The sequence below is a fragment of the Ciona robusta genome, chromosome 7 (assembly GCF_009617815.1).
Source record: "Ciona robusta chromosome 7, ASM961781v2".
NCBI lineage: Eukaryota > Metazoa > Chordata > Ascidiacea > Phlebobranchia > Cionidae > Ciona > Ciona robusta.
This window is the reverse complement of record NC_143241.1, coordinates 2215020-2236779: the sequence shown is the minus strand read 5'-3', so window position 1 is coordinate 2236779 and position 21760 is coordinate 2215020. Positions and strand designations below refer to the sequence as shown.

At 35.2% G+C, this 21760-nt stretch overlaps 4 protein-coding genes across 7 annotated transcripts; 2 read left to right on the top strand and 2 right to left on the bottom strand.

Moving 5' to 3' along the window:
• Nucleotides 1-153: 153 nt before the first annotated feature.
• LOC149733447 (clathrin light chain B-like) lies at nt 154-4703 on the bottom strand. 2 transcript variants are annotated; one of them, XM_089881480.1, is made up of 6 exons: nt 4506-4703; nt 3670-3762; nt 2966-3181; nt 2595-2706; nt 2296-2346; nt 154-820 (listed from the first exon to the last, which is right to left on the bottom strand). In XM_089881480.1, the coding sequence occupies exons 1-6, from the start codon at nt 4627-4629 to the stop codon at nt 634-636; spliced, it is 783 nt and encodes a 260-aa protein (XP_089737606.1). In that variant the 5' UTR covers nt 4630-4703; the 3' UTR covers nt 154-633. The 2 variants fall into 2 exon arrangements, with proteins under 2 accessions (XP_089737606.1, XP_089737607.1); XM_089881481.1 differs by lacking the exon at nt 2296-2346 and having other exon boundaries at nt 4506-4702.
• A 519-nt stretch (nt 4704-5222) lies between these two features.
• Nucleotides 5223-6663, top strand: LOC149733446 (large ribosomal subunit protein uL24-like). 3 transcript variants are annotated; one of them, XM_089881483.1, is made up of 4 exons: nt 5223-5357; nt 5593-5760; nt 6021-6161; nt 6507-6663. In XM_089881483.1, exons 2-4 carry the CDS (start codon nt 5593-5595, stop codon nt 6633-6635), a joined length of 438 nt encoding a protein of 145 aa, XP_089737609.1. In that variant the 5' UTR covers nt 5223-5357; the 3' UTR covers nt 6636-6663. The 3 variants fall into 3 exon arrangements, with proteins under 3 accessions (XP_089737609.1, XP_089737610.1, XP_089737611.1); XM_089881484.1 differs by having other exon boundaries at nt 5242-5366; XM_089881485.1 differs by lacking the exon at nt 5223-5357 and adding an exon at nt 5396-5538.
• Nucleotides 6664-6872: 209 nt separating this feature from the next.
• On the bottom strand, nt 6873-11455 carry LOC149733445 (uncharacterized). The gene is made up of 9 exons (XM_089881468.1): nt 10623-11455; nt 10262-10375; nt 9731-9864; nt 9208-9370; nt 8513-8751; nt 8285-8399; nt 7726-7849; nt 7330-7462; nt 6873-7277 (listed from the first exon to the last, which is right to left on the bottom strand). Exons 1-9 carry the CDS (start codon nt 11355-11357, stop codon nt 7193-7195), a joined length of 1842 nt encoding a protein of 613 aa, XP_089737594.1. The 5' UTR covers nt 11358-11455; the 3' UTR covers nt 6873-7192.
• A 1281-nt stretch (nt 11456-12736) lies between these two features.
• LOC149733444 (melanotransferrin-like) lies at nt 12737-20841 on the top strand. The gene is made up of 17 exons (XM_089881464.1): nt 12737-12897; nt 13135-13273; nt 13449-13685; nt 13861-14013; nt 14231-14396; nt 14580-14685; nt 14745-14900; nt 15311-15430; nt 16034-16145; nt 16469-16579; nt 16724-16858; nt 17459-17614; nt 18046-18244; nt 18789-18921; nt 19220-19303; nt 19550-19618; nt 19993-20841. Exons 1-17 carry the CDS (start codon nt 12868-12870, stop codon nt 20149-20151), a joined length of 2265 nt encoding a protein of 754 aa, XP_089737590.1. The 5' UTR covers nt 12737-12867; the 3' UTR covers nt 20152-20841.
• Nucleotides 20842-21760: the final 919 nt, after the last annotated feature.

The window sequence follows — 21760 nt, the reverse complement described above, 5'->3', positions numbered from 1 at the left end:
TTGGACGTAGCAAGTTTTTTTACAACTGTCATTTTTTCCCTAATTCTCCCTTTTCTTTGTTTTAATTATTCGGATCTTCAATATTGTATTCCAAGAGATAAATAAACATTTATAGTATGCTATCTTGCAAACACTAGAGTTCTGAAGCTGAAGCATAGTTTACTAATGGTTTGTATTATGCTACACACTATACACAATAATAATCTTACAAAAATTATGACGACACTCATATGACAAACGATCACTTAAAAGACTAAGAATATAAAGGCTTGCAAGTATCAGTTTGGACTTTCCATTTCAGTATTGCATTGCACGGTTAAGCAAAGGGAATCTAAACCACTAAGCAATCAAAGGTTAAATTAAGCCACAGGAATTTAACTGGATTCTAAATCTGCTATTTAAATTCTATTCATTTATTTTGTAGTTAAAGTTGGTGTAATGCTATAGAGCTTCCAGTAGAGAGAATATATAAATAAAATGTTAGATGATAATTTAATGATATTATCAAATGGAAATACACATCCCAAGTAAAAAGTTGTATGATTCATGAGGCGAGAGCTGAATTGAAATAAACCCCAGGTATATAACTGTTGAATCAATAGGTCAGACAATAGTGGGGGGGGGTGATAAATTTTACATCTCCGGAACAGAAATTGGACGTGGATTTTGCTTAAGGTGGAGGAGTGTGGACCTCATTCTCGTGACATCTTTCGTGCTCTTCGTAGATTTGGGATTAAACTCGCACAATTTGGACACTCTCTCCCACTCGGAGCCAGGAGCAGCTTGATCCCGATCTTTCAAAAATTGTTCCTCTGCAGTCCTGAGTCAAATAATGTAAAATGAGGCATGTTGTTTTAACTTTAAAAAGATATGACAAAATTCTCAACATTATTTAAAAGAAAAATTTAAACATTGCTGACAAAAATTTGCCACAACTGATGTCCAGGCCTAAATCAGAAGTACAACAATGTGCCTTGCATTAATCAAGACCTGACTTATATAAACAAATATTCTATTCTACATAACCAAGGTGTTAATACCCTACAGTGTGCCACACTATGGGACCAGAGATTTGGGCCACAATTAGCATATTATCAGACACCCCCGATGCTACAACACATTAGTGAAGACTTGGTTGAAGAAATGCCCATTAAGTGTCGTGTCAAAAAACAAATAGGGCCATCATTATTAGTAACAAGCCCAAAACCGGGTATCTTTTAATTATGATGTTTATGATGCAGCTACTGAGCGGGGAAGTATGTAATGTTTGCCAAATCAATACAAGCAACAACAAACGCAACAGACCAGTTGATTAGCCAATATGTAAAGTACATCTAATTAGTTAAGATCAATACTAGGAACCAAAGTATTGATCACAGATGTCATGCAACAAATGATTTCTAGTAAGTTTCAATAATGGGGTTAAGGTTAGCTTTTGTATGAATAACAACATAGCAATTCAATGTGACTTACATCAGCCATGCAAATTATACAACAATACAGATGTTATGTATGAATGTAGTTGTTGCTTATAATGTATCGAAAAAAGCATAATTTATATAATGCTTATAACGCATTAATTGATGTGGGTAAACAAAATAGATTTCTTGGGACAAATCAGGGTTAAATAGACAAAATAAACCAGGTCAAAGGGCACCAGCCTGATAAAATTGTTTGTTGGTCTCTAGGTGCAACATGACTAATCTTTGCTATTAAAATGCTACTAACAACAGCACTATTGGTGAATATTGGTTGGCAACAACTGACTACATTGGCAGTGAACAAAGTGGGCAATATCTTAAGGGCTGAAGCTACTATGCACAAAAATGCATCACAACAACAACATGCAAAGTACTGTGCATAAACCACAGAGACAGTGCATTAACTACACTACTATGCTTGACATGGTTAATCTATTACAGTGGTTTTAATGTCTACCACCTTGCATTATGTATATTAGGATTCAATGGTAAGCTAACATACAGCTGGGCATTACAGAAAAATAACTTAATGTTTCATAAGTTTACCTGATCAAACTTTTTTACTTTAAAAGTTACACAACAAATATACTCAGATTGGTAAAACACAAAAAGGTTGAATTCTGGGAAAAGGGGTAAAAACATGAAGCAATAAATTTAAATCCCTGCATTACTTTGACAACATGTGCGGCGTGCAACCAGAACGCTTGCTACAATAGTAGTAGCCTATTTGTTAAACTTGTTAAAAACCACTGATCTACATCTACAACATGCATCCCACCACAATATTAACCACCACTACCAGCTTAAAACATACGTGTAGCCAAGTCCTTCATCTCGCTGTTTCAAAAAAGCTTCGTTTGCTTGCCTTGGGTTGCCCATGCAGAGTGATTAGTTAGAGTGAGGTTATTAACAAGCAGGCTTACACATTTTGTGAAATTAGAATAGAGTAGAGAGAAAAGTGTTCCACAAAGTCAATTAAATGCCAAGTGTATTTTAGTGTTAACACCACACGGAAATTACACAGAAGAAAAAACATACAAAAACTCAACGAAAAATAAAACCTCAAAGTTCACTAAAAACTGTGTATTTTTCAAGCAGTGTGGAATATGTTACCTGTTACTTTCTTTGGTTTTCTCAACCTGTTCAAGTCGATTTCTGTCCCAGTCTTCAAGTTCTTTGCGCGCTTGAGCAAGCCATTCTTGTTGTTTGCGCTCGGATTCTCGATCTAAAAAAAATCAAAATTACATCAGCCCGTTCTAGTTTTAACTTAAAAATTACTTCGATGTATGAACAGAGGGTATGAACAGAGGGATTTTACTGACTAACAACTAATTAAACTAAACTTGTAGAAAACTGTATTTATACATTCATACAGTTTGGCTATTCAACACGTTTAACATTTTAAAGAACAAACCAGGTCACCACCATTTCCCTTAAAAAGTTGTTTTACAAAACACGTAAAAGATTTATAAGCCAAAAATTACCCTTCTCAGCTAATAATTTTGTGTTCTCTTCTCTCCAAACCCGGATTTTCTCTGGTTCTGTTCTCAGCTCCTCCAGCCTTGCATCAGCCACAGCAATAGCAGCATATGCTTGTGATGGATCCATCTGCTCAGGTTCAGCAGGTTCCTCAAACTCTAACCCACCATTTGTGATCACAGGTTGCTCCCCATAGTTGTCAGGCATGTCAAACAAGTTATCTGATAAAATAAACTATGTTAAAACAAGAGTATTGGGGCAAAGGTCTGCTTTTATGATCCCTATGTCAAAATTTGCTATATAAATACAATACTATACATGTCAAATAAATTTTAATCCGATACTAATTAACTCACAGGATTTTTAAGGTTAGCTTTTAACTGTACCACTGATTGGTCAAGAATATAAGTATAATATCCTGTCTGTGCTCTGCCACATGTTAAACACAGTTTTAAAAAATAAACAGGGACCTTGGTTAAGTCTCATGCCCACAGACACATTTGCCCACAATGCATGTAGCACAAAGCACCAAACCTGTTATCCTTTAGTTATAATACAAGCACCCATCCACAGAGCTGGACACATTACTCTTAAGTCCCTCAATACTACTGTGTTCCAACATTGTATTTGTGATCCAATAATTTTACTCTTAACATACAACAGGCCTGGAGAATGATAAACTTAATAGACACAGAATTATAAGCCTTACCATTGGCTGGTACAGCATCAGCTACTTGTTCACCTGGTTCACCGAAACCATTTACAGTTGGTTCATTTCCTCCTAACACTTCATTTTCCAAACCTGTAAGACATGAACTGAATTATTTTAGGTAGAATAATATAATATGTTTTTTTGTTTTGGGCACAATATAATACAAACTAATCAAAAGTCAGTTTGCCTCTGCGGAAATAGGCAGTGCCCATTCGCGCAGGAAAAATACATTTCATAATCGATGTAATATGTTACAGTAAGAGTTGTTCGTATAACGTATTAACTTTTGACCAAATCTCTGTAGTTCTTAGTTAACCAACGGCCAGTCTGCAGAGTATGGCAGTTCCTAAAGAGATCTCGCGCATGCAAGACGGTTATTTTTCGTGTGCGCGCGTGCTATCATTAAAAATCTGCGTGCAAAGCATGTACATTTTAAAGCAACGTTAGGAAATCTTACTCAATTTAATACGTATTTTTTTCTTTGTTTAATTATTTGGCGTGCATGGGACAATTTGTGGCGAGCATCGCCAAAGGTCTGTAAAAAAATCGCGCGTGCACCTGCCATAGTCTGCAGTCTGGACCAACAGATTGTTGGTGGGAGATACGGCAGCACTTATACATCTTTTATGTACCTCTAACTTTTCCATACACATACTACCATACACTATGACAAATATGAGAAACAGAACTGAGTCACCTGTATAATTCAAAGCTGTGGTAAACTATAAGTTAGATTTAGACAAAACATGTAAAAAGTCTAAATAATATATATATATAATACCTTATTAACGCATTCGATATAACATTTAATCTGTATTTTCACATTTACTGACCTGCTATTTCATCTTGTTGTTGAGCGAGGAAAGCTGCGGCTGGGTCTTCTTCAACTGCTGCTGATGTGTCTGTAGTAGGAGCTGCTGCTGGTTCCATGAAGTCTCCGTCAAATAAATCGGCCATTTTGTTTAATTATGTTAAGAAAGAATTAGCTAAGTGCTGGCGTGACTGACTAAAAAGATATTGAGGTGTAAAGAAATCGTATTTTAAAGATAAACGGTGGACATGCACGTTTAAACAGTGACGTCAGCGGATTAACGACCGGTGTCTTACACTCTTACGTCATACACTAACATACTATACTAAAAAAAAACAAATTTTAAGCTTCTATGGGAAATACGCCATCCTTGTAAATACGGATTCGCCACTAAATGTTTATGTATTACGCGTAATTCGCGAACTCCGCCTTACAAACAAGAAGCGTTATGTCGTACCAGTCACAATCCTAGGATCATTTGCCGGTTAAAACGGATGCGAGGTAAAACGGAAATCTGTGACGTAGCATACGGGAAATGTTATTATGCAAATGAAGTACTTGTGAAAACCTATTAGATATTAAAATAAACAGTTATAAATTATTGGAAAAAAAACTTATTTTAGGTATATAATTTTGACAGATATAAAACATAAATCTGGACAAATACAAGGAGTATTATGGTCATAAAAGTAATTTATAGGTTGTCAAATTGTTTTATTCTTTTAATAAATGTTAAATTTACACTTTAAAAAGTCAACAGAAGTTAAAGTACTCACATTACGAAAATTCTTGTGACAATGTTTATGCTGAGTCATACATGGTAAACGTCCCGGATGTTTTGTGACTCGGCAGTTCTTTTACAGCGACGAGCAAGGTAGTTAGCGTACGTTTCTGTTTTCCTATTTTTATCTGATATAATCGAACTTCCTAGTGATAAATATTAGCAGATAGTGGTATCTACCTTTTAACAAAATTACATTTATTTAACTGAACTGTTAAATATTTTGTGTATCATACAATTTAAGCCGTTGGATATAAAACTCTCATAGTGCACCGTACGAATTTGTATACCAGTTAGTTACACGTACGTTATCGGTTTGTTAATTTAGATGAAGTTCAACAAGTTGAAGTCGTCATCTAGACGGAAGAACAGAAAGGAGTATTTTAATGCTCCTTCCCATATTCGTCGCAAGTTCATGGGAGCTCCCCTCTCCAAAGAGCTGCGACAAAAATACAGCGTCCGCAGCATGCCCATCCGCAAAGACGATGAAGTGCAGGTAAAGCTTATAATAAAGCAGTTCTGATTGTTTTCACACACACCCAAGAAGCCCTTATTAAATGACTTTTCAGAATCTAACTGTTATTAGTGGTGAACACAATTATCACCCACAAAATTACACATGAAACTTGTCAGCAGGCATAATTTGTATAAAATGTATTGTAATCAGTGTCGCTGTCTCCATGTAAGGCTGATTAAGTTGTATTCGTTCGATATATACTTTTTTTTTTTTAAAACCTTTTATGATTTTGATTTCAGATCGTACGTGGTCATTACAAAGGCCAACAGGTTGGCAAAATAATCCAAGTTTACCGTAAGAAGTACGTTGTCCACATTGAACGAATCCAACGTGAAAAAGCAAACGGTGCAACTGTCCACGTTGGAATTCACCCAAGCAAGGTATATATTGCTATAACTGGGGCTGGAACAGTGGTTAAGTTATGAGAATAACTTGCCGCTGCATATATGTGTCCACGGGCTAGTCTGCAGAATATGGTAGTTCCTGACGAGATCTGGAATGTGCAAGACGCTTATTTTGCGTGCACGTATGCTGTCATTAATTAACAGCTGGCGTGCAAAGCACTTAAATTTTCAAGCCACAAACAGGGGGCCTGAGGTGTTGGAAACAGAAAATGTTTTATCGACTGTTTAACGACTGTTGTTTTTATGCCACGCAAGGGTAGATCACAACTAATAATGACAAGCATCTTTGGTTAGGCACATTTTAACAGATTCTTTCTTCAGGTGGTTATTGTAAAGCTGAAGCTTGACAAAGATCGCAAACGCATCTTGGAGCACAAAGCAAGATCTAAGTTGGTGGATTTGGAGAAGGGAAAACACACCGAAGAAACCATACAAGCCATGGAATCATGAGCTTTAAAATAAAAACACTCTGCGCTGATTTGTATTTGTCGTGTCTCGTGTGATATTGGAGCAGAAGTTGTGTGTAAGGCATAAGGTTGTGATGTATAAAGTAAGAGTTTTAATTACAAGCTTTAAAGTAGTGGAATCGTATGATATAGGAGCTGAAGGCATGGGATTGTGTTGTTATGTAAGTGTAATGTAATGATTTCAAATTACAGTAGAATATCAAGAAAGGCACATACTTAGTACAGCTTTTTATGTAAGTGTAATGTAATGATTTCAAATTACAGTAGAATATCAAGAAAGGCACATACTTAGTACAGCTTTTTATGGGATTGTGTTGTTATGTAAGTGTAATGTAATGGTTTCAAATTACAGTAGAATATCAAGAAAGGCACATACTTAGTACAGCTTTATGGGATTGTGTTGTTATGTAAGTGTAATGTAATGGTTTCAAATTACAGTAGAATATCAAGAAAGGCACATACTTAGTACAGTTTGTAATGAAAACACAAGAATATCAAAACAATATATTCCTGTATAAAGAAATGCCTTCGATAATATTTTTATAACAATTTCTGCTTTACATGATCTAAATTTTCACCATCCTGCTGAATCCACGGCGCCTGGTACTGACCTGGCTCTTCAAACCTGTAAGACAAACAGCCATTAAAACAATGATAAACAAACAAACAGTACTCACCAAATATCCACAGCTTTTGCTAATTTGTTTGCTTCACTTTCCACATGTTTGGAACATTTGATTCCTTGTTCAATCAGAGGAATACTCCTGGAGATTTCTTGCTCAAAGATTTCTTGTAATTTTGTCTTTAAATCTATAGTATAATAAGAAAGTAGCATAATACAATTTATAAGAATGCTCCATAAAAAGTGTAACAACATTTTTATAACATTAAGCTACTGTGTACAGTTGCACGTGACATTCAAAGCTACTTCTTCACAAAATTATAAAAAAGGGAACAACAGTAAACATGGCAAAGAAAAAAAAAACAGCTGTAACCTTTTTTCCCTTTTTTTAAATCAGAGCCATATGTTAAGATGATAAATAACAATTTTATTAAACGATTATCCTTTTTACTTTGTATTTCTTTAACTTTGGTTTCGGAGATTTTTTCCAAATCTTTTAACAAGTTTCTGTTTATTCTTTCTTTGTTAACAATCTCAGCATCTTCAATAATTCTCTCCAGAAGTGAACTGCACGACTGAGAAAAAAATGCAATTGAAATAGATATGTCAGAATTTCGGTGCTACAAGATGCATATTTGTGTCGCAATATATTTTCTAGAAAATATATTATGCAAAACATTGTTTCCCTAACGTTTTCTAATAGCATTTCCCCTACCTCTTTGACAAATGCAAAAGGGGCATATATGAGAGACAAACATTACCCCTTTTTGTCTAAAACATCTTATTTTACACCTTGAATGGCATATCTTTCTACAATTTCCCTTATTTATTCTCAGCACCCTGTCCAGTTCAGGGCTAGCGCCACCTTCATGATTACAAACGTCCCTAGGGGGCACTTGGCACTGGCACCCACTTTCGGAACCTCTTCTCAAAGATTTTCACCTAGAATACTTAACCAAGGTTTTGTAAAGTTTGACCCCCATACTTGTTACACACAAATTTCCACTTACCTTTACAGTGTTGCCATTAAAAAACTCAGATATTCTTTGATAGGTATTTCCCCCAGTGATGCATGGGTGCAGCATGGGATAATGGATTGTAAGATCAGAAACAGGAATTTTATTGCTAAAAATACAATAAGAAGTTTCAAAGGGATACTGATACCTATATATGTATACACATACAGCTTACATGCAAAACAGCATCACCATAAAACCGTTAAACCTTGGTGTTATTACCTCTTTCCATCTTCACCAATTTGTATTGTGCATAACTGATCAACAAATGCTGCTTCAAACGCAGCTATTTCTTCACTTATTCCACGCTTCAAGGATTGGCAAGTTTCGCTGAACAATGGCTGAAGTGTGGAATATAAACTAGATTCCTGGTTTTGAGCATCAAGCTGCATTCTTAATAATGCTTGACGCAGGTTAAGATTCTCTTTTGAACACAGAGCAATTTGGTGACTGTTTTGTACCTAAAAAGGTAGAAGATTGGGGAAATAAGTAACACTCTAACACCCAAAAAGCCAATTCAAGTCCTTTGTGCGATCGGCGCCACGACACCGAATCACACTCGGACGCATGTCTTTCGCACCATTTTTTATTCTTATGTGCTTACGAGTTACCACATTTTTCAACTTGTTTTTGATATGGCTTACAACACACATACATCAATAAGTGTTAATATCGCAATCGAGCATCGAACCGGGACACTTTGGTTTTCGATGCAGGCGTCTAAACCACTGAGCTACGGCGCTGGACAGATAGCAGGTACTAAAACCTTTATCAATTTTTTAGGACATATAAAAATAAAATGTGTATTCACTAATATCTGTAAAAAAATTAATAAAAAACAATTTGTATGCCTTTGATATAGTACAACAAAATGAACACTGGAAAGTCAATTAAAACTCTAAGATTTTACAACTTACCAGTTCTTTGCCAAAGTTTTTGATTTCTCTTTCTCTCAAATAATGTTGACGCTGTATTTCTGTTTTATCTTCTACAAGGAGCTTAAGATCTTCCAGTGACTGCTTGAGGGATTGAAGATATTCCTTATGTTTTACCATTGATATTTCAGCATCAAGCATGTTTCTGTAGATTAATATAGAACGTTTGTTCATTTGTTTATCATACAAAACCTAACCAGGAGAATGATATATTTAAGTAAATAGTAAATCTGACCTACAACAACCAGGGACCAAACAAGAATAACCCCGCCAAAAAAAGCAGTAGAAAGACTCAATGTCATAGGAAATAAAAAAAAGTTTTGTAGAGAAAATACTCTTCTAATTACGGTACCAAGCAGTTCTGTGTGTTTTGCAAAACATAGTACATTGTATTAATAACCATTGTTAGTATAAGTTTATATAAAAAAGAAAGTATTCAACCCATGAGGCAACTCATGTAAAATATTCTTCCCAATATGATGGATAAGTTTGCATATCAAGTTACCTATCAGCAATTTCAGGTGCAGATGAGTTTTTCAACCGTGTGATGACTTCATCAACCTCTGTCATGGTTCGCTGAGCATTCTTTTCATGATTCAGCGCCTCTTTGTATTCCGATGCACATTTCGCATCATAATTCTGCCATAAACGATTAAGAAAGAGTTGGCAAATGTTGTTGGCAGCTATTATTAACTTCAGTGGCCCTTAGTAATGTTTAAAAAACATTTTTAAAATATATATATATATAAAATTAGTTGCACAATTTAGCTACTGGTATGTAATTATGAGACAATGAAATGACCATCATAGGCATAACATTATAGGTCCATGGAGTGACATTTTAGCAAGTTTAAAAACTATATAAATAAGTAGAGCCAAGTATAGGGATTTACTACAATAATCAATGCGTTCCCTATGTTTGATGACTGTTAAGTCAAAGTGTAACTGCATTTTAGCAATGCCACTCCGATTTTTGAGCAAAATTTAAAATAGTTACACCTATGTTAACCACTAACTATTAGAATTTTCAACAAACCTCCAAAGCAAGCCATAGTGCTACTCCAGCCTTGCCTTCACTTGGCAACGTATAAGATTGCGCAAGAGTGTTCACATCCTCTTCCATGTTTATTTCTGAGATTAGTTTTGACACCTGTGTTTTGACAAGATACAAAAAGTGAGTTCTCTCAACATAGGAATAAATGCATGCAAATTATTTAGCCTCGCGCAGTGAGGCAAGTCAGGCAACACCAACAACAATCACTCAATCAGTATAACGCTTCTTTTACATACAACTCATGAGTTATCACTCATGTAACTTTCAAACTTTGTAAGTGATTTTTAAAAAATGTACAATCATAGTTATATATAATAACTAAATACAAACATGGCAAGCATACCATATTCTTATGTTGAACGCAAAGTGAAGTCATTGCTTCAGAAATAATAATAGTTGGATATTTGGAGACAAATTGAAATGCAGAGCTCCACAGTAACTTCGGAACATTTTCAGAGTGTTTGTGATTAAGCCCAGATTCTACTATTTGTGGGATTCTCTCCGCCAAAATTTTTAAATCCTTTGCACATGCAGCAAGACAAGGAGCATAGGAATTACTACCGGACATTGTCTGTTTTCCTGCATTGTCAGAGACCAACTTTTTCAGGGATTTGCTGTTTGTTTTTACACTTTCCAATTGCTGTTGCAGCTTTTCAATGCTGCAAACCAGTATTAAGTTCTTGCTATTAACATCAGTGTGGTCTTTCCTCATTGAAAACATTTCAAATTCTGATTTGGTAATCTCAGCCTGTTTGAGTTTTAATTTTTGCTCAAGCTCCCTTATTTCATTCGAGACTTTATCTAACTCATCTTCTTTTGAACGACAAACAGCTTTACCTTCCACATAATCTTCCTTAAATTTGTTTAGTTCGAGTGCAGTTGCAACTTTTTCCACTGTTGCTTTATTATGCACCACTTCCATTATATGTTTCCACATTCGTTTCATGTTGTGTCCAATACATAGTTGAGTGAAGTCCTGTGGGACATGACCAGGCTTGTATTTTGATGTTGTACTCAGTCCCAGCTCTTCTTGACTCCATAACACTAGTTGATCAGCTGTTTTTTTAGCCTCTGTCATATTGTCTGCATAAAAGAAGCTTGTGACTTTGATGCATAAAAATCTAGGCTGTTATTTAACATTCAGCATTTTTGTTGCACACGACACATTATGCATTCCAATATGAGCCGCGTTAACGCTTTATTTGTTTGTTTTTATTAAATTAAATGATCGAGGAAACTTGTATTATAAAAAAAAAATAATTTTTAATTAGAAAGATTGTCAAATGAAATATAGACTACAGCTACAACAGTAACAGTACCAAGACAAAAGCCTGGACATTCATGGTATGATGTTTATAATCTTTTTCACAAATAGCAAAAATCAAAAACAAATTCCCCGCCAACAGAAATATCAGATGAGCTCTAAGTTGTAAGTCATGCTCATTACGTTTGGTGGAAAATATTGTTGGGATGATGGTGTGTATAAAACAGAGTGAATGTGAAAACGAATTTTTCTTTCAACGAAATAGCAAGACAATATCCGTTACAGGCAGAGTCGGTATATAAACATATTTATGTACAGACTCTGGTTACATGCAGAGTCGTAAAAACACCGAGTAGTCCAACTGCCGTCTTTGTGTGTTCAAAATAGAGCAAAAGCGGTGACTTTCGCAATGAATTTAAACGAACTTGTTGAGTTTTATTTGTGATTTCCTTTTGTGGAAAGGCGTAAAACAGCTTCTATTTACATTACCAAACATTTTTTTGAAAAAACATATAAATTTACCCCCATTAAATGACTAAAATGTCACAAATCAACCGCTTCTAATTCCATTTTTTGACTTTTTTTGATACAGAAAACAAATAACACTTGTTTTTTACACTTTTCAACCTTTAAATTTGTTTTTAGACTTAAGTTTTTCTCTAATTTACCGAAAAACATGCATTTTCCCTATACCTACTGTGTTATTTTGGACCCAAATTGCCGTTCAATTTGTCTTTTACGTAACAATGGGTTGGACTACTCGGTATTTCTATGGCTCTGGTTACATGCAGTCGTGCAGTATACGAGCACATGGTCCAATGCCAACAGACACTCAATCATCGAAGAAGTAAAAAATCATGTTTAATGCCAAACGTGCAAGGAAAGCTGTTGTTTTTGAAATGAAAATTCAAAACACGTCTTAGAAAACGGAAACTCGTTGCACGATATCAGACTGATTTGTCTTACTGGTGTATCCGGTTTCTCGATAAATAAAGTAATCGAACAACACGTCGTTGTGCTTCTGCAAGACCACCACGTGTTTGGTATTGTACTTTACTTTTGGTAATTATATCGAGTTTTAAAATATGCCCCTTCACGCCACACAGACAAAATTAAATAATGTGTCTCGTCATCGTTTAATTCAGAGCGAAACTTTCGCTTTGGGTTAGGTTTTTCCCATTTCTGGCCTCGGCCATTTTCTGTTTCGAATCCGTCACGTCTCGCGCTTTTTGAACGGTCAGTTCATTCTTTCGCGGCATGCTCAAGTTTTGTTACTAACCAGCGTTGCGACAAGACTCCAGACTTGCTCTGTTCGGACTTAAAAATGGGTCAAGATATCGGTTTCAGTGATATGGTAGGTGTTGGTGTTGTTCTATTAACATTAGCGTTTTTGTGATTTGTTATTTAATTAACTATACTATATGTAATGTTTCAATTTAAATGCCCGCGGGCCTAACGTATTTTGGACGATCGAATTTCTCTCGGCGGGAGTTTGTGGAATTCCTGTTGCCTTCGTTTATTAATAACCCTACGTTTTGCTAACATATAAACAGAGTTATGCTGCATGTTACAATTGAAATACGCATTGCAGAATAGCGGTAGTCCACGAGGCAGCAAAGCAGGAAGGTGCATTTTAATATGGGCAGTGATAGCGACCGTCACTATGGTTGCTCTGATTATCGCGCTCGCCGTTGTAGCGAACCAACAAAACGACAATCGACCACAGCCAGGTATGGAAAACAATCTTATTTCATTTGATATAAAAGGACAAAATATTGACACTATATGCACATGCGTTTTTGACTTTTTGTAGTGTATATTTTTCAAATGGGTCTCAATTTATAAGTAGGCTATATAATTTTAAAACAACTAAATCCTTTTAATAGCCTCAACTATTTGTTGCAGCATCTATAACATGGTGCACTGTAAATGACGCCGAACAGAGTAAATGCACCCAGATGTCCGCTGCTTTTCAATCTGCCCAATTCAATGCAATAGTGAATTGTGCGGCTGGTAAAAGCACCAATATTTGCATTAAAATGGTGAAAAATAACCAGGCTGATGTCCTGACCATAGATGGGGGCCATCTCGTAGATAATCGTGCAGATTTAAAACCAATTCTGGCTGAAGATTATGGAGAGGGTATTATTTTCATTTTAACTTTATTTTGTTCTATGTACTTGACAGATTCATGTTGCATAGCTTATTACAAAATAAGTTTTGAAGTTAAATATTTTAAAATGTCGTTTAAGGGTATATATGTCCTTTGGGGCAGGGCAACTCAGACTGTGGCGATTGTTTTATACTAAATTTGTAGGTGACGCAACGTACTGGGCAGTGGCAGTGGTAAAAAAATCGGACTCAACCACATTCCTAACAAAACCTGGACTTCAAGGAAAGATATCCTGTCACACTGGCCTTGGTAAAACTGCAGGATGGAATGTCCCGATGGGTGTTTTAAAGGATAAGGGTAAGTTGTGTTAGCATTATTATGTACGCCCAGCAAAATTGCCAATTTTATAATTATATTAAAACTGTTTTGCATTCTTTTCTATATTGATGAGATCCTACGACCAAGGAAGCTTTGATTTAGGCAAGAGTTGAAATTTTACCCAAGCAGCCAAAGTTTTTTGCATAACTCCACCTTGAAAAAACCCTAACCCTTTTATAAAGTTAAACATTTACAGGAATCCTAACCGTGAGCTCAAATGGTTGCAACATTCAGCAAGCTGTTACGAATTTGTTTTCACAAAGTTGTGCACCAGGTGCACCAACCAGCTCCAAACTTTGTAAAAAATGTAGCACGTGCACTTGCGGCTCAGATCCGTACTGTGGCTATACTGGTGCATTTAGGTAGGCTTGTGATATTGTCATAACACAAACTTTAGCATATCAACTAGAGCATTCACTGAACAGTAAATGGTATATGCATGGGGATCCTTTTGCTTATTAATTACAGCATAGGCTTCTTTTGGTACATTTGTATGTAGGAGTAACTAATACCTGCAAAATATGTTACACTGTGTTTTTATACAGGTGTCTTGTTGAAGGGGGAAATGTAGCTTTTATCAAACACACAACAGTGTTTTCCAATACTGACGGTTCAAACACAGATTCATGGGCACAAAACTTGAGGTCAGCTGTAAGTATCCAAATAAAAAAGTCATTCCAATGATCTTGAATGTTTTAATTTTGATGCAGGATTTTGAACTTCTTTGTAGTGATGGTACCCGTGCACCAGTTTCTGCTTATAGTCAGTGCAACTTAGGTAAGGTACCTTCACATGCAGTAGTTGTCTCTAAACAAGCAACAGCTGCAGTCATTGATCGTATTGTTGAAACCATGTACTTGGCACAGGTGAGTATTCTATGTGTTTGGTCATTAAAGCTTTTGTTCCATGAACCTCAGTCCTCAATTGATGTGTACTTTCTGTGGCCTTAATAATGGCCAATTTATGAAGCCCTTTAGAGTTTAGGGGTTTAGGCCATTGAGTGATTTTAAATTGAAGAGTGAAATTCCCCTAACTTAAAACAGGAATGGATGAGTGCAGCTCACAAGAGATTAAGAAAGTTTAAAATATCAACAGTAGTAAAATGGGGTTGTGTTAGTTAAACATGTTTTTTATTACCCAAAAGAGTGCAAATCACACTCATGGCAAGGCTTCCCAAGGAACTATTGCCTTGAGAACTATCCCTTTTAGATAATGATTAGAAAATGCCTATGCATAAATATAGACATTCCTTTTAAAAATATGATTTTAATTTCAGCTAAAGTTTGGACCTCATTCTGGTGAAACATTCAAGTTGTTTGGAGGTGCAAGCAAAGACCTTCTATTTAAAAGTTCCACCAAGTTACTGATGCCACTCAATTTTAGCTGCAACTCTGATGTAAGTGCTTGCCATATCTAGTAAAGTCAGTAACGCTATGTTTTTTGAGGTAGTATATTGAGGCTGAAAAGTCACCAACGTTTAGTCAGGTTAAAATATAGGTGATGTTTCAAAACCACATTGAACATTTTAAATAGGAATTTGTTAAAATATTTAGAATAAACAATGAATGTGAGTATAAAAGTTCAGTAGTATTCCAATAAAGCCGCTACGCAAATATAACATTCCCCAAAATGTAAAGCAAACAGACTTATGCCTCCTGCTGAGCCTAATGTAAGCTTGGCATTTCCACTCAAGTGCTTCATATTTCACGCTTGCCCAAGCACAGTACTGAAAGATTATATGCCTGAAAGCTCAAGCATAGAAATTGTGGTCTGTGACTGTCTGTGTATATACAGGTTATACAGCTAGATTATAGTGTTCCCCTGCACATTCTACACAACTGCACATATATACAATTTGCAGTAACTTGATATATTTTAAAGTGGCCAAGATCATGCTCTGTGCCCATCAATCACCCTATTTTAGAATCATGTTAGTTTCAGACTGAAACTTGCATGACTCTCTCTTCTAGTAAACAACAACACATTCATTTATTTTCAGACCTATTTAGGATCCAGCTATCTTAACTCACAGCTTTCCCTACAATGCCAAACAACACAGTCAACTTCGGTCACTGGAACTTGCCTCCTACCACAATACCAAAGCCAAGCAAGTATGACATTTAACAATTATATACTAAGACATTAAGTAGTTGTCCTCCACACCTGTAAATAAACTAGGCTGTCAATGCATGTAATGCAATTAATCATATTATATTCTTTGTTTCTTTCCCCCGTTCTATTTTGTATGGGTGAGGTCATACAGTAGACAAGTTAGGGAACTTCTATTTAAGCTAGAATTAATTCGTTACCCCAACACCCAGGTGCCTTAATATGTTACCCTAATAACTCCAATATGTTACCCTAATAACTTCAAGCTTTAACCTAAATTATAATTATTTAAAAACAATACTTAACTGCATTTGTTTATTCACAGAAAGTGCTCTAAGGTGGTGTGTAATATCAGATGATGAAATGACAAAATGCACAGCAGTTGCCACTCAAGCACGCCGTATTCAATCAGTTCTAGTTGTTTCCTGTGTTCGAGGTTTGAACTTTGTGTTGTTTATTTTAATATAAGAATTTGTCCTATTTAAAAAAAAATCTTTTACATTATTTTTCAAAAAATAAATCATTTATAAATCATATTCTATTTTTAAAAATATTTTAAAACCCAACATTAATTTTTTAGGGACATCGGTTGCAAACTGTGCACGATTAATATCATTAGGAGCTGCAGACGCGATAACAATGGACAGTGGTCATATATACACTATGGGAAGAGACTATGATTTGCAACCAGTGGCTGCCGAATTCTATGGTGGATGTAAGTTACTATTAGTTCCAGCACTGTGGCAAAGTGGTCAGCACGCCTGCTTGTAACTCAGATCCTCAGAGGTAACAGGTTTAAGCCCCGTTGCTGTTACCGTTGTAGCCGTATGTGTCCTTGGGCATGTTTCATTTTTCAATTTAGTAAATATCAGAGTTTTGTAAATGATATGTACCCTACTGCATAATTACGAGGACATTTTTTTTAACCCTAACTGTCAACGCCTTATTTTATTAGCTTTGATGAGGTGAAATTAACTGATGACTTTAATTTTACTTGATTAAATAATAAACGGTAAAGTCAATAGCCAACCACTAAATGTCAGTAGTTGCGTCATCTCGTTTTAAAGTACTATATTTGCACTTGTTTTTAATATAGTCACTCCCATGTAAACTATTAAAGTATTATACTGTAACATGAGATACATAAACTTTTGTTGCCAGGCATATTACACTTGTTTTATAAAACAGCTCTTCTAACATTAAATTGCATAGTGTCGTCGTAACGACCTGTAAAAGACATCTAACTATTTAATAAAACATGTTGGTATGCATATCGAAGAAGTTTTACAATGAAGGTGTATACTTTGTCTTTCAGCTGCTGGGGCATCCTACTATGCAGTTGCTGTTATCAAAGCAAGTGACACATCCACCCGACTTACCAGGCCTGCACTCCAGGGCAAGAAATCTTGTCACACAGGATACCAACGCACGGCTGGTTGGAATGTACCTGTTGGATTTCTCATTGATAATCGTAAGTTTGCTTCTCTCCAAACACACATCTTAATTCAGAGGTTTTTAAACTCCTTTCACCCAATGTTTTATTCTCCTAATTGAAAATAAATTGTTTATTTTTTATAGGTATTTTCATTACCAGTGTATTATACTACTTGGTTACAGCATATGTAGAACCAGAGATGGTCAAGCTTTGTTTTACATTTAAAATTTTGCTTTTATTGGTAATATAAATACAATATGTACAAGTGAAATGCCATGTTTGTTAGGTAGCAAAAACAGGGTAAGGAAATGCATTGGACATTGCTTTACAATCAGATCTGGCTAAACACAACTAAAATATTTGTACACCTGATTTTGCCTGCAGGCCGTAGCCTGTACTTAGTATAATCACAAATATACACTGTACAAAGTTATTTTGTTTTTACATCACATCTTTTTATACACCAGAAATTGTGTCACTAAACAGCAGTGGATGCAGTGTGGCAGAAGCTTTATCCAACTTTTTCGATTCGAGTTGTGCACCAGGTGCAAGTGCAGCTTTCCCAGGCGCTGTAGGCAATAAGTTGTGCCAGATATGTGGGGGTACAGGGGCAAACAAGTGTGATGCTAGCTTAGATCCATACAGTGGATATGCTGGAGCTATAAGGTAAAAAAATAATTAACTCAGAACCTGTTTTTTTAAAGAAGTTGTACACAAATTGTTTAATGGCGTTTTTAGCCTTTTCTGTAACAGAATCTGTTTTTGTGTTACATTAATATTATACATCAAATGTCACTGAGTTTTGTGTGTTTATGTTTCATACAAGTTTTGGTAAAATATCTATCTTGCAAAGTACTCATAAATAAAGCAGTAGGTGGTTGCCATGGGCGCCACACTTTGTAAATTCCAAAAGAAGTGTTGGCGGTTAAATTTTGTAAACAAGCGGTGTCTCTAAAATATGGGGTTATATTTATATTGTATGCATGAAAGGGGTTATGGGGTTAGGAGATTCATTAGTATAAAACAATTTGCATGTTTAGTAACACCTGTCATGTTCTAATGTGGTTGTTCGCTTGCATTTTAAAGACACTGTTCGCGTGTATTTTAATGACACCCTAAACAAGCTATGTTTAGTTTTAGTTGCCACACCAGGGATCCCTTGATTGCCTTGCCACCCCAGGTTTGGTGCCTCTAACAAATACATTTACAGGTGCCTGAATGCTGGCGGTGATATTGCCTTTGTCAAGCATACAACTGTATTGGGAAACGATAGTTACCAATTGGCATGCCCTGATGGTTCCGTTCAGCCCGTAGCGAATTATATAAACTGCTACTTGGCTAGGGTAAAAATAAAATATATATAAAATGGTTAAATATTTATAAAAATAAAATGGTTAAATATTTATAGTTAATTTTATTATCACTATAATTCATTTTTATGTGCTTTGTCCTACATGTTAATCTACTAGGAATTGCAACCAAAGTAACAACGTTTTGGTTTAAAACAGTCGTTTAAGTGTGGATGTAAAAAAATAGGCTTACCATATTTCTTACATTAAAAACCTAAAAGTTTCAAGTCTAATGCCTGCTGTATTGCATCAAATATTTGGTTACATGAATACTAAATTTTCTGTTATTTAGGTGCCATCCCATGCTGTGATGCTATCATCACAGAACAGTTTTGTGTATTATGAAAAAGTCTGGAATTTGCTTAATAGCTTACAGGTAACATTTTATGGGGTATTCCATCTGATAGTCATGCTTCTTTATACTTAAATAAGTGTCTGGCACAGTGGTTAGTGCGTTTGCCTCTTACCAATAGGTTATGAATTGAAGGCTTACATTGGTTGTTACAATGTTGAAGTATGTTTACTTGGGCAAAACAATTAAAGGCAATTGGTTGTCACTAAACCTAGTGGTCACTAATGATTTATCTAGAAAAATTTCATTCTTTTTTTTTTCCTTTTCCAGAACACAGCAGGAACATTTCAAATTTTCTCTAGCTCTGAGTACAATAATGGTAAAGACCTCATGTTTAAGGTATGCAACTGTTAAAAACTTATAAAATTTATTTCCTAATATATAATATAACATACAAAGTTTAAAAATAGTGTGTGAAAAAAAGGCTGATGACTGCTACCATTGTGGGCATTTGTGTCATAATGGTAACTAGTAAGCTGTCACAAGGTGTATGAAATGGAGCATCTGTGTTATACCAACTGGCGTTTTCCAGCCACCTGAGGATAAAGCAAGTTACATACATATAATTTTGTAGATAACATTATCTGTTTTAATTAATAAAATATTAATAAAACTGTGTACAGTCTTTAAGAAATTAGGATGTTTTATGCCTAATTTCTTTTCAAATAGTCAAAATCCCATAAAATGGTAAAAAATGTAAATTTTAAACACAGGACTCAACCCATTGTCTTTTGAAAGTGGAAACAAGTTGTACGTGGAGAGATTTCCTTGGCACCTCGTACATTAACACTGTCAGAGGTACCCGATGTCTTACTGGAAATCCCCCTACCCCATCTTCGACTTGCACCATACAGTCAGCAACCTGTAACTAGTAATAGATCTCAGTGTAGAAAAAAAAATAATAAAAATATTCAAAAAAGTTCATAGACTAATAGTAGTGTGTAAATGTAGTGTTAAAATCAATGTAGCAAAACCTTTTCCTGATGTAGTTTGTGTTGCAAATGAAGCCTTTCTAATTTGCCCATTTGTAGAATAATATAAGCAAAAAAAACAAGATTTTAATTTTAAATTGTAACCCACGTATTGACTACATTCCATAACCATTTATGAGACATGCCTATTTCGAATATATTGCAGTTATATGTTTTCTAATCACAAAACATTACCTTTTGTTTGCAAAATACTAACTTTGTGAGTGTGTCCTTTAACATTTGTACAGCCTATGCTAATAGGACAATTAGTATAACATTTATTGCTTCATATAATTACATCAAACTAATATTTTTGTACATTGCAATGTGTTGTAGTCTAGTGCCTTTTTCTTTCCCACCCTATTCATTTACTACCATGTCAATATTACAAAGTGCAATTCTGTAAGGCCAGTGTGTCTTCAAATTGCGTCAAGTGTTAGTATTGTGCGAAACCAGTGTGTTTTCATGTACTGACTGCAGTATTTCAAATGTACTATCTACCAATATAACTTGTGCCAACGACCTATATATATGTATTGCCTAATCAAGTTTGCATTGCTTTGTGTAGAAATACAACATTAACCAAAAAGAGTATTGTAAATACCTACATACACGTTTATCTAACAAGTAGGGCAGTTTTTCTTGATTGTATCATAGGATTGGTCTTCAGGTACAGTATGAACAGATTGTTATAGTGGGGAGTAAGTGTGTGATATAAAAACTGTATCTAAACAAACCGTGTGATGTTAATCAACTTAGTTGGATGTCCAGCATCAGTATACAGGTTTTTGAAAAGTTAGAGACATCTGTAAAGTGGCTTGTACCTATTTTAAATATTGTAGCTTCAACCCTCTTTCCATCAATTAAACGCCTTTTTGGCTCTTAAGCTAACTGTTTTCTATTCATACATCATCATTCATCACATTGTAAGAACAGAGCTGTATTACATTGTTTATGTCTTCATAGTTGTTGTCCATAAAATCTGTATTGTTGAGTATTATCCATCTAAAATAAACTCCTGGCAATATTTTCATTAAATATGTTATTTTTTAAAACTTCTGAGGCTTTGTAACAAACTATTATATAATCTGTAAAAGTTTTGGACCACAGCCACTTTTGTTTTAACCAAGAGAATTCAGAGATAATAGCTTCAACCTCTTCAGTAAGTGTTGTACAATGAACCATAGTTGTCTTACATCTGATACAACAGTAAACTCTGTATGTAATTTCCAGCAAAAAAAACTTTTCTGAACTGTATTTTTGCCATTACACCTTTAGCATATACACATAGAAATTGACTTTCAACAAATGTAGGAGCAATCAAACTATTTGAGGCCATTAGGCATTTAAATACTCTAAATCGGTTTGTGGCACACCAAAGCTGTTTGAGAGCACCATGTGTGCTACAGTACTCATTTTGAGAACACCCTGGTTCTATACAGGAGTTAAATTCCAATAGAAACAATATTCTAACTATAAAAGCACCAATACAGCACGGCTAACACGTTCA